The 12320-nt window shown below is 36.4% G+C and overlaps 1 protein-coding gene and 1 long non-coding RNA gene across 2 annotated transcripts in view; one reads left to right on the forward strand and one right to left on the reverse strand.

Moving 5' to 3' along the window:
- Positions 1-319: 319 nt before the first annotated feature.
- Positions 320-1606, forward strand: LOC141633516 (uncharacterized). Its single transcript, XR_012538309.1, has 3 exons — positions 320-447; positions 922-948; positions 1196-1606. It is a non-coding gene; the product is annotated as an uncharacterized LOC141633516 (long non-coding RNA).
- Positions 1607-1936: 330 nt separating this feature from the next.
- The window catches only part of LOC141633514 (ferritin-3, chloroplastic-like), a 43168-nt gene continuing 32784 nt past the window's right edge, over positions 1937-12320 (reverse strand). The window contains exons 2-8 of the mRNA XM_074445971.1: positions 3095-3178; positions 2937-2997; positions 2763-2850; positions 2576-2637; positions 2347-2412; positions 2193-2256; positions 1937-2057 (exon numbers count right to left, since the gene is read on the reverse strand). Coding sequence (XP_074302072.1) covers positions 2005-2057; positions 2193-2256; positions 2347-2412; positions 2576-2637; positions 2763-2850; positions 2937-2997; positions 3095-3144 — 444 coding nt within the window. The 5' untranslated portion in view covers positions 3145-3178 and the 3' untranslated portion in view covers positions 1937-2004. The remainder of the gene's footprint in view (positions 2058-2192; positions 2257-2346; positions 2413-2575; positions 2638-2762; positions 2851-2936; positions 2998-3094; positions 3179-12320) is intronic.

Raw genomic sequence — 12320 nt, forward strand, 5'->3', positions numbered from 1 at the left:
TCTACCGTCTTCTGAGGACGGTACTCCTCACACACAAACACAATCCACCCAAGTAGAATATTATAATGGCTTGTGTGTGAAAAGTATCGTTCTCCGGGAAGACGGTAGAATCACTTTAATTCATAAGTGTGAGAAGGCTAACTGTCCTTACATGTGTTGTTTTCAACTATAGCCCACATGGTTTCTTAATGGTAGTGATTATGAATTATTTATTATTATTTTATGATAATACCTTTTTCAACTACAAGAAAATCATTTGACTTTTTAGACTAAACATACTCCGTAATATATAAGGAGTGAAGAAAGCATAGGTGTATGTAGCCAACTTAAAAAAATAAATGGAGAGACTAAGGGAATACCTTTGCTTCAAAACCTCGTCATCCCTTCTCTTCCCAACTACAACCATCTTCACTAAGCTACCATCTAGATTATGGCTTAAGGATAAAGGTACCCTTTCTTTTTACCATCTTTAATTTCTTTTTATGACCATTAATACGCTCTTCATCCAGCTAGTAGCAAAGGGTAGCACTTGCTACCCCAAATTTTCGAAAAATGGTTAAGATTATCGATTTTTACTACCCAAAATTCTTATATATAAATCTTAACATAAGTATTAAGCAACATGAGGAAAATTTGCTACCCAAAATTTTAATTCTAGGTTCGTTCATGTGACTTCATCCTTTTCATTTCCATACGTTTGTTAAAAAAACTCATGTAATTTGAACAAACGTATGGAAATGAAATGAATAGACGAAGTATGAAGTAATCCATTTTATTACAATTGAAGGAAACTACTTCTGGAGCCAAGCAAGGTACAAGTTTATATATATTTCTTTGTACATATTGTTTGATTGATTTGTATAATTAAACGCATGGAAATGAAATGAAAAACTTATGTTTTTCCCTTGTTAAACTATGTAGGATATTCTACTTCTGGAGTCAAGCAAGGTACAAGTTCATATATATAATCTTTAATTAAATATTGTTTGATTGTTTGCCGGTACCGAAGTGAGAAAGTAAGGTTCTGGTAAAAAGAGTATGGTTTTACAAAATGGAGAAAGGGCAACCGTCCCTACTAGCCCCCTTGCTCTGTCACTGTTTCCGGTGGTTCTATAGCATAGAATTTGTTTTTTGCACATGTTATTAAATTATAAGAAAATTAAGATGTCTTCCTGTCATAACTTGTGTCACACAGCTACTAAGAAAAAGGAGCTGATAAGCCATACAAAGACAAGGAGTTGTGCGCAGGATATGGTGACGTAGAAATTATGTGGAAAATGATTCATTCAACCTGTACTAGAGATGTTCCTAGAAATGTTAATTGCAAGAGACCTCGCTACTCGATACTCTGCTTCAAGTCTAGATGATGATAACAACAACAACAACAAAGCCTCAGCTGTAAAATGATTTGAGGTCGGCCAACGGGAACCATAAACAGTTGAATGGAACCTTCATTTTGAGCCGGGTATTGGGTTAGTATTTGTTAAATAGGCTAGATGTCGCTTACAATCTTACATGATGTGAAGAAAATAGGTATGCTTGATTAGGTTTGGTCCACAGACACCACAGTGTTTGTGTTTATTAAATCAATGAATGCTTCGAGCTATATGTGCATGTTTATTATTGGACGCGAAAACTTCTAAATTTTGAGATACGGAGGATAATGTGTCACTCCAGAATGAAAGAATTGAAGTAAGATCACCTGATTCTAAACAAGGTTACTCCGTCTAGATAGCGTATCAGGCTGGAGTACCGACATACTGTCGTATTTTCAGGTGGACTGTTGTCTGAGAAAATCATGTTTGATATTCGTATTAATTGAGTGGCAATAAGATTATTATTATTATTATTATTATTAAAGCTTGATATCATAATATGCCGAACATGATTCTACAATTCAAAGTTTTACAGTACTTTCACCCCAATAACTCTAAGCTAAAGGTGAACTTATTCAGAAACAAACGTCATTCATTCATACAGCTGCGAAGAAAATTCCACTTGAGTTCAGTCCCATCCACTCCCCTTGCTTTGGAGCATTTGATCAAAGTGCCATACCCCTGAAAGTAAATTTATCCGATTTTAGAACCCACATTACAACAAGTTAACAGCATTTGAGACTCGAGAGGATACTGCGCTAATGCACTCAACAGCACAGAGGAAGCTAAGTCAATTAGTAAGAGTGTAACTCATACCATATCCTTTGCCAATCATTCTCAATTGACTGACATATTCAGAAATCATCTTGATCGACGTAACCTATGGAAATGGGAAACCAGTATTGATTCATCAGCCACAATAGTACTAGCAGTTTGCCATTTGCATACAAGGTAACTTCATTAAGATTACCTGCTCCGTCAGGAATTCGCCTGCTATAAAACCTTGTAGCTGATGATCATTGTTTTTCTGTGCAACCTGTAATATACATAATCGGTAGCAAAATATAAATGATGGATCATTGTTTTTTTGTGTTGTTTTTTTCCTTTTATTGTTCACGGGCACGGCTTGACGATACCCAACCCGAGAACTATTTTGGAATGAAGGGTTTGTTGTTGTTTAGACAGGGTGTATAACTTACACTGTGCAAGTACAGAAGTTTCTCATGCACAAGCTTCTCCATTGACAATGTGAGCTCCATTGCTGCAACAAGATTCCAGCAAAAGTTTGTCTTAAAAGAAAAGCACTTAGTATATACAGTGTGAGACGGTCTCTTACAGTCAGTCAGAATTTTGGGAAGAGAAGAATGAGAATAAGAGGTATAGTACCATGTAATGCATCTCCTTTTTGAGGATGGTCAAACTCGGACGATGGCATCAAAATGGAGTGCAATTTAACCTTTCCTCCTCTCTTGTTCTAGCAAACATACATTAAGAAGATAAACACTGATAGTAACAGCTCAAGCAAGTCTGTCAGTGTAGAGCGGGCGGCATGGCTATTACCTGATATATCATCAGCCTATCAGCATGGTTCCTTTCTTCCAAACTAGAGTTCTTGAAAAATCTAAACAATGTCAAAGATGAGAGCATGTTACAATGATAAATGAATGCGATACGATCTTCAGATTTAGAAACTTGATGCTACAATAATGTGTACTTACTTGGCAAAGCCTTTGAGACCAATATTGTCCCTGTCAAAGTATGCAAACATAGAATGGTACACATAGGATACACTGTACTCCACACTGAAATTTTAATTACACCAATCAAAACCCGTTAGCGTTGAATAGAATGGCATGAATATTAGTACATAACTCATAAGTCTTAGTTGAACCAGCGATTGAAGATTTAACTCTTAGAGTTATAAGGTCGTAAGGACTTGGTAGATCGTAAAACAACCCAACATAGAACAATAATGAGGATGGAGGCCCGTCCATCATTATTGATGTAGGGAAGTTTAAGCCTCCATTTTCCTACTGTATTAGCTAATCGCACTAAACTACTCTCTACTCTACAACAAATTAACAAACTTATCTCACGCATTTTTCTAAGTACACAAATTATAAAACAAGACGGTTTCTGTAAAACGATCCTGTTCCGGGTGTAATTCCGGAGCAGGATTGTGACCACTTGAGCTTGTTGAATGATGTCGTTGCTCGTCTCTTCCTTTCACTCTTTCCTGTAAAGATGAACAAACTGAGGGCTCGGCTTGGTACCGAGCGTACTCACTCCGACGCTCAAGTCAGTAAACTTAGAGAGATAAGTTGTATGTTAACTTGGCAAAGTATATTGTAAATGTGACACCCTCACTTATCGCGGAAAAGTAAACACGTAATTCTAGAATAAAACTGCATGAATATGTTTGTAATAGGTTCAATTGGGTAAAAACCTGTAATTTTAAAACCTGAACCTGTTATAAAGATATCCAAATTGGAAGGTGTCAAACATACAAGGTCTAACTAGAAGTGTCATAACATAACCATCGCTACAGTCGCGAATAGCAAATTATACAACCAAATGTAAAGAGGGAGACATATGTCCCTAAAATGTATGTGACATAAAAAGTGTATAAGGGTCACAATAAAATAAAACCAATCTAGGTTCCAAGGTTACTTTGCTCGCTAGCTCGTCCATGTACCCCATATATGCATCACCTACCTGTCATTCGCATTTTATACAAATACGAAAGCCACAGTCAGTGGGGAGTAACTCGAGTTCTCCCGACCACGAAATGTCATAATTAATATAACATGTAAACATAAGAATATGAATACGAATCACACAATGCCTTAGCATATAGATGCTAGACAATCGTGCTTATCATGTGAACAACAATATAACAACACATAGTCCTAGCATGTGAATACTAGACCGACTCAAGCTACACTATCATGTGAATCACGTAACATCCGGGAATCCAAACTCTATCAACCATAGCCGGCTTGCATCTCACCTTCTATGATTCATAGAATCATCAAACAAGAAAGGGCAATATATCAAAGACAGGCATAAGTTCTTAGTACGGTCAATAGTCACTCAGAACTCGAGTCTATACCACGAGGTAGGGAAGGTAATCGAACCGGTATCTTGGCTCGGAGGTTCTATCAAAACATGGCCAAGACACAACACAACCCTAGCCTAAAAAATCTGAGACCTAGACATGCAGATACACACCACCGCACCCAAGACCCACAATTGTATAAAACCATGTGAGTACCCTAAGGAGTCCACCAAAGGGTTGGCTAGTACTTAAGCTGACCACTTACTCTCAAAATAAGTAACGAGGTCATGCCCCAACTTGGATATAAACCCACCAAGTCAGGAACACAGAGGCTATTAAGCAGTGAACATACACTCGTCAAAGACTATAATGACCTATCTATGATGAAGGCCGAAATACTCACCTAGGACCTAGTCCCGACTAGTCCCACTTGAATACTTTAGCCCACACCACATAAGACAAGTAGGATACCCAATTAACCATAAGAGGGGCAAAGAGTCCAACTTACCAACATAAATGCTAACATTCTATCATGTGAAAGGCTATATAAATGTCTATTCAACAGACAATCCAACCATATCCTCAATGTCATCAATAACCAAATTATAGCTAACCATCAATATCATAGTCCATGAGAATAAACTACAATGGCTAAAGGCAAACAAGACTCAAGCATAAAGCATCCAAAGCATCCAACAACCAACATGTGAAATGATAATTACAAATATCATGGCATAACATAAAACCTCCAATAACAACCAATCTTACCTCAAAGACAAACCCTCGACCCGAGTCCCGCGACGGGTCATCGGTCAAATCGAGGTTGACCGGTTTAAACCTAGTTTGACCAAACTCGTTCGGGTCAATCCGCCCCCTGACTCGAGTCTTTGCCTACTTTGGCCCAAATCATAAAATTTATCACAATATAATTCTCATGCTATTTCTAATTTCTATCATGTGAAAAACGAAAGTAACACATTATCAATCATCTAAACACTTAACAAACAACAGGCACAACATTAACTACTAATGTGACATTGATTCGTCGAGTAACTCGGAATAGTTACCTTAAACTAGCAAAGAGACGAGCAATAAACTTGAGAAAGCTTCTAAAACCCAAAATTACTCTTCATCTTCAACCACATATGAGTCACCTAAAATAATTATATGAAAGGACGATATTAACGAATTATCTTTATATAAAATATGAGACGGAAATTAATTTAATTATATTTTAAATAAACCAAACTAGCGTCAAAACAATTTATAGACACGGCTCAAAAGTTATTTTGACAACCTCAAACTCGGCCTAACCACCAACTACACATGGCCTCAAACTCGTGACTTAGCTAGGCCACGACCAGGCCACAGCTAGGCCACTGGGAGTCCGACACGACCACCACCCGACTACCCATAGCCACCCTTCACCCTACTTCATAACCTCGACCCAAAAATCGGTCAAAAAGAACCCAAAAGATGCCTAAGTTCGACCCCAACTCCAGTCCTCAAATGCAAAGTGAAAACCCACGATGATGACGGCTCTCGTCCCCGCCAAAACAGAGTACCAATCGTCCCCTTAAGACTCCATTCTCGCGCCTAAAACAGTCTGGAATGAGCCAACTAAGTCGCATTTAAAACGGTTTTAGAGCGGAAATCCACAAGTATAAAGCAACTCAAAAACAGTCCCTAAAGACTACAAAAATTGCCCCAACACAGAGTCCAAATTAGTCCAAAACAATCCCTACATGTCAATATACACCGTCTTAAATATACCACTTACTAGCTAGCATCCCAAATGATCCCTAGAGGTCAGTATACACCGTCTCAATCATCTCCACATATCAGTATACACCGTCTCAACTATACAACCGACTAATTAACATCCATAAGGATCCCTATATATAATTATACACCGTCTTAATTATAAAAAGACTAACCAAAGACATTCGAAATAAACATATTTTACAAGTAATATTGAGTAACCAATCATTGTTACCTTTTTCCGATTGAACTAATCATTTATGACTAACAAATCTTCTACCAAACCCGTCTATCTCAAAGACTTACAACCGTCTTATAATAAATAAAGTGAAAGTATAAATTGGGTTTGTAAAAATACATGACGAAAATGAATGTTACTTACATCGGAATGACGAGAACGACGAAAGGAGCGCTATGGAACAAAAATAGTAGAAAACGGATGAGAAACGGAGGGATGGAATCAATTTAAAATTAAAAAATTAAAAAGCGAACGTAAAAGAAGAAAGAAGAAGGGAGAAGAAGAAATGTTACGTGAGAAATGAGGGAGCGACTTGCTGCACCGCTATTTATTATACGTACGTTTCTTCATCGTTAAGAAACTTCGATAGTTATTAAAACCGTTTTGAGTTAAATTTAACCGGTTTAAGTAAAAGTTTGATAATAAAACGGAATCAATAATAAATAAATTTAATGAGTGAAAACAAAATAAACTCAGCTAGTTAACGTAAATAATAAGAAATCGGCTTGAATCGGAATTATTAGCGATTTTTACAAAACTAACGGATATTAATAAAAATTGCTAATTTAGTGAAATAAGCTCAAAATAGCTAATTGGACGGTTTTGTTCCCCAAAATCCATATCGGGTTCACTTAAAACAACTTTCATAAGGACTCGTAAAGAAACGGAAATTATTAAATAAATAAACTCGAACTACTTCAATAAACTCGAACTAACTTTAAATAAACTTATTAATGATTATTAAAATTAACGTATCGAATTATGATGAAATTAATTAATTAGCTAAGCATAAATATATAAATCGTTAAATGATGTAATTAAATTCAAAATAGCAATTAAAAGAATTTTATCCAACTTAATAAAATACGGGGTGTTACAATCACCCCATCTTTTAAAAAGTTTCGTCCTCGAAACTTGAAAGTATAAATGAAAGGTTATAAAAATAAAACTGAAATTGGAATCGGTAACCAAAACATTTAAAAGGTCACTTATCGTAAGAATCAAAATTCTTTCAAAAGTTTCAAATAAAATTTTAAAATGAACAGATTCTCATCAAAGGGACGGAAGTGCTCTCGTTGCGCATTCAAGAACATCACATTCCAAATCAAAGATAAGGTCAAAAGGCAAATCATTTGTATATATCAAAAATCAAAATACCTTCAAAAACATTAATGAAGAGTTTTCAAAAATATAAATCTCATTCATGGAACGAAATTGCTCTTGTTGTGCACACAAGAACGCTAACCTTCCAAGTCAAAGACAAATTTAAAACCGAAAATCACTCGTCGACAAGAGTAGAACAAGTTATTAAACGTTTCTAATAACGAGTTCTAACATCCGATCAACGTTAAAATCAAAAGAAAAGGTAATCTACTCAAATTTTCTTTTGCAAAAAGCCAAAATAGAAATAAAGGTTTCACTTTTAAACTCAATTGGGGTCAAATCCCTGAAAGTGTAACATTAAACTTTGACAAAGAAGTCATAAATAGATCAAAGTTAACATAAATTGGATAAAACTTAACGAAATCTCGGGTCTAGTAATTAAAATTACGATAAATGAGTTTATATTTAAGGAATGAATAGGGAACTAAATCAAATTTTCATTTTCAGATCTTTAAAAATAGGTTAGGTTTGCAGAAGTGACATAAACTTTTAAAAATGAATCGAAACTGGTAGCTTGAAAGTTTAGAAGTTGTACAAAAAGGAAAGTAACTTAGATAGCATAGAAACAAAGTATGTTAAGAGAGCTCAAACTTAAGCAACAAGAGAGCTATAATGAATTTCATAGGGTAGAAATTGAAGTCAAAATTACAAGGATGTCAAAGATAGAGTTTCACAAGATACGAGTGTCAAACTTAAAGGAGGAGCAAGATGAAGCGAGGAAATGAGGTATGAACGGTAACGCTTATGATCAAGGAGAAAGGAAAATTAGACAACAAGGAAACTTAAGCAACATGTCAGGGTGTGAGACTAAAAGAGTCGAATCATAAAGATAACTAGTTAACAACCAGTAAGAGATATTAGAATTAGGGAGGTATTCAAGACAAGGAAATAACGAGTAAACTTTTATACTTAAGAATTAAATCCAACCAATGTATGAACGAAAGGGAGGAAAACGATTAAAGGTATGAAAGAGGATTTTAAGGCTTAATCCATACGCTTCCTAAAACTTAAGGTTCTCTCTAACAAGGTCACGTCTATTAGGGTATTGTACCTTCATAACAAAACGACCAAATCCCAAACAAGGGTCAAGGTAAAATAAATGCTCGCTTAAGGGGTGATAAATCGGTTAGATACTTCTTCCACCTATCTTATCACATATTAGGATTTCCCTAAAGCAAATCTACCACACAAGTATAAAAGCATCTCTGTATCTCAAGCACTCGACACAACCTCAATGTTTTAAAAACTAAAGAATGAATTGACAAAGACTTCTCAACAAAGTTCTCAAGAAACAACTAACACCAAATCACATTCCCAATCTATACGGGATTGTTAACATCTAAAAATGGGTTTTCTTCCAAATTCATATTCTAAACTTATCTCATGTTTACTCCTAAGGTGACTACGCTCAACCTACTAAGCTTTCAAATCCCAAACATAAACAACAAGGCCAAGTTCTATAACTTTAATTACATAGGCAACTCATTCCTAACACAAAGAATCCACCAATCGATTATACTCACTTTGTCAAGGAACTAGGTATAAGAATCACTAAATATGTCTCATCACATTACCTAAGTCTTTCTAACATCACATCCTCTCAAAACCAGGGTTAAGGGTCAGACACAAACAATCTCCTCAAAAGTCGAATTTTCCAACCAAGGTCAACATTCCTCACAAGAAAGAGTACTATCTAATGGCGTTAAGGAAGGATAAGCAAGGAACAAAGAACAAGTTAGAAGTACAAGAGTAGCTTTTAAAGTAAAACAGAAGGGAGTTTAGAAGGAGGATAAGCACCAAGAGATTAAGAATAAGGCGAGATACAAAAAGAACGAGAAACATCTTCAAGGAAGTAGAAGCATTCTTCAAAGGTTGAACAAATCTTCAATCCTCAGCAATAGGCACTAAATCTTGATCTTCTTAAAATATAAGTGTCCTTTCAATGGAACGGAGATACTCTTGGCGATCACTCAAGAACATCAATATTCCAATTCAAAGACATAAAAATACATTTTTACACCAACAAATGATAAAACTAATTATCAGACGTCTCCAATAACAAGCTTTAACACTAATTGACGTTAAAACCAGTGAAAAACATTAAAATATTTTCAAAACCTTTAGTTCAAATTTTTTTTTATAATAAGGGTAATAACTCCATTAGCTATAGATAAGCTCACGGTCATTGATCCAAGAACGCAACAATTATCAAATGACACTCAACAAACAGGTTAGTACCTAACAAAGAGCAAACACAAAGAGACTACAACATAAGATCCTAAATCTACCCATCTTACCCATCTCTCAAGTTTATTATTTTAAGGTCAAGTTATTTATATTAGGGTGCACAAACGTGCGTCGGGAGCAAATATGCTCTGATACCAACTGTGACACCCTCACTTATCGCGGAAAAGTAAACACGTAATTCTAGAATAAAACTGCATGAATATGTTTGTAATAGGTTCAATTGGGTAAAAACCTGTAATTTTAAAACTGAACTGTTATAAAGATATCCAAATTGGAAGGTGTCAAACATACAAGGTCTAACTAGAAGTTTCATAACATAACCATCGCTACAAATCGCGAATAGCAAATTATACAACCAAATGTAAAGAGGGAGACATATGTCCCTAAAATGTATGTGACATAAAAAGTGTATAAGGGTCACAATAAAATAAAACCAATCTAGGTTCCAAGGTTACTTTGCTCGCTAGCTCGTCCATGTACCCCATATATGCATCACCTACCTGTCATTCGCATTTTATACAAATACGAAAGCCACAGTCAGTGGGGAGTAACTCCGAGTTCTCCCAGCCACGAAATGTCATAATTAATATAACATGTAAACATAAGAATATGAATACAAATCACACAATGCCTTAGCATATAGATGCTAGACAATCGTGCTTATCATGTGAACAACAATATAACAACACATAGTCCTAGCATGTGAATACTAGACCGACTCAAGCTACACTATCATGTGAATCACGTAACATCCAGGAATCCAAACTCTATCAACCATAGCCGGCTTGCATCTCACCTTCTATGATTTATAGAATCATCAAACAAGAAAGGGCAATATATCAAAGACAGGCATAAGTTCTTAGTACGGTCAATAGTCACTCAGAACTCGAGTCTATACCACGAGGTAGGGAAGGTAATCGAACCGGTATCTTGGCTCAGAGGTTCTATCAAAACATGGCCAAGACACAACACAACCCTAGCCTAAATCTGCGCAGACCTAGACATGCGGATACACACCACCGCACCCAAGACCCACAATTGTATAAAACCATGTGAGTACCCTAAGGAGTCCACCAAAGGGTTGGCTAGTACTTAAAGCTTCGACCACTTACTCTCAAAATAAGTAATGAGGTCATGCCCCAACTTGGATATAAACCCACCAAGTCAGGAACACAGAGGCTATTAAGCAGTGAACATACACTCGTCAAAGACTATAATGACCTATCTATGATGAAGGCCGAAATACTCACCTAGGACCTAGTCCCAGCTAGTCCCAACTTGAATACTTTAGCCCACACCACATAAGACAAGTAGGATACCCAATTAACCATAAGAGGGGCAAAGAGTCCAACTTACCAACATAAATGCTAACATTCTATCATGTGAAAGGCTATATAAATGTCTATTCAAATGAGACAATCCAACCATATCCTCAATGTCATCAATAACCAAATTATAGCTAACCATCAATATCATAGTCCATGAGAATAAACTACAATGGCTAAAGGCAAACAAGACTCAAGCATAAAGCATCCAAAGCATCCAACAACCAACATGTGAAATGATAATTACAAATATCATGGCATAACATAAAACCTCCAATAACAACCAATCTTACCTCAAAGACAAACCCTCGACCCGAGTCCCGCGACGGGTCATCGGTCAAATCGAGGCTGACCGGTTTAAACCTAGTTTGACCAAACTCGTTTCGGGTCAACGGCCCACTCGAGTCTTTGCCTACTTTGGCCGAAATCATAAAATTTATCACAATATAATTCTCATGCTATTTCTAATTTCTATCATGTGAAAAACGAAAGTAACACATTATCAATCATCTAAACACTTAACAAACAACAGGCACAACATTAACTACTAATGTGACATTGATTCGTCGAGTAACTCGGAATAGTTACCTTAAGCTAGCAAAGAGACGAGCAATAAACTTGAGAAAGCTTCTAAAACCCAAAATTACTCTTCATCTTCAACCACATATGAGTCACCTAAAATAATTATATGATAGGACGATATTAACGAATTATCTTTATATAAAATATGAGACGGAAATTAATTTAATTATATTTTAAATAAACCAAACTAGCGTCAAAACAATTTATAGACACGGCTCAAAAGTTATTATGACAACCTCAAACTCGGCCTAACCACCAACTACACATGGCCTCAAACTCGTGACTTAGCTAGGCCACGACCAGGCCACAGCTAGGCCACTGGGAGTCCGACACGACCACCACCCGACTACCCATAGTCACCCTTCACCCTACTTCATAACCTGACCCAAAAATCAGTCCAAAACAGAACCCAAAAGATGCCTAAGTTCGACCCCAACTCCAGTCCTCAAATGCAAAGTGAAAACCCACGATGACAGCTCTCGTCCCTGCCCAAAACAGAGTATCAATCGTCCCCTTAAGACTCCATTCTCGCGCCTAAAAACAGTCTTAGCTGAGCCAACTAAGTCAGC

Source organism: Silene latifolia, chromosome Y, assembly GCF_048544455.1.
Source record: "Silene latifolia isolate original U9 population chromosome Y, ASM4854445v1, whole genome shotgun sequence".
Taxonomy (NCBI): Eukaryota; Viridiplantae; Streptophyta; class Magnoliopsida; order Caryophyllales; family Caryophyllaceae; genus Silene; species Silene latifolia.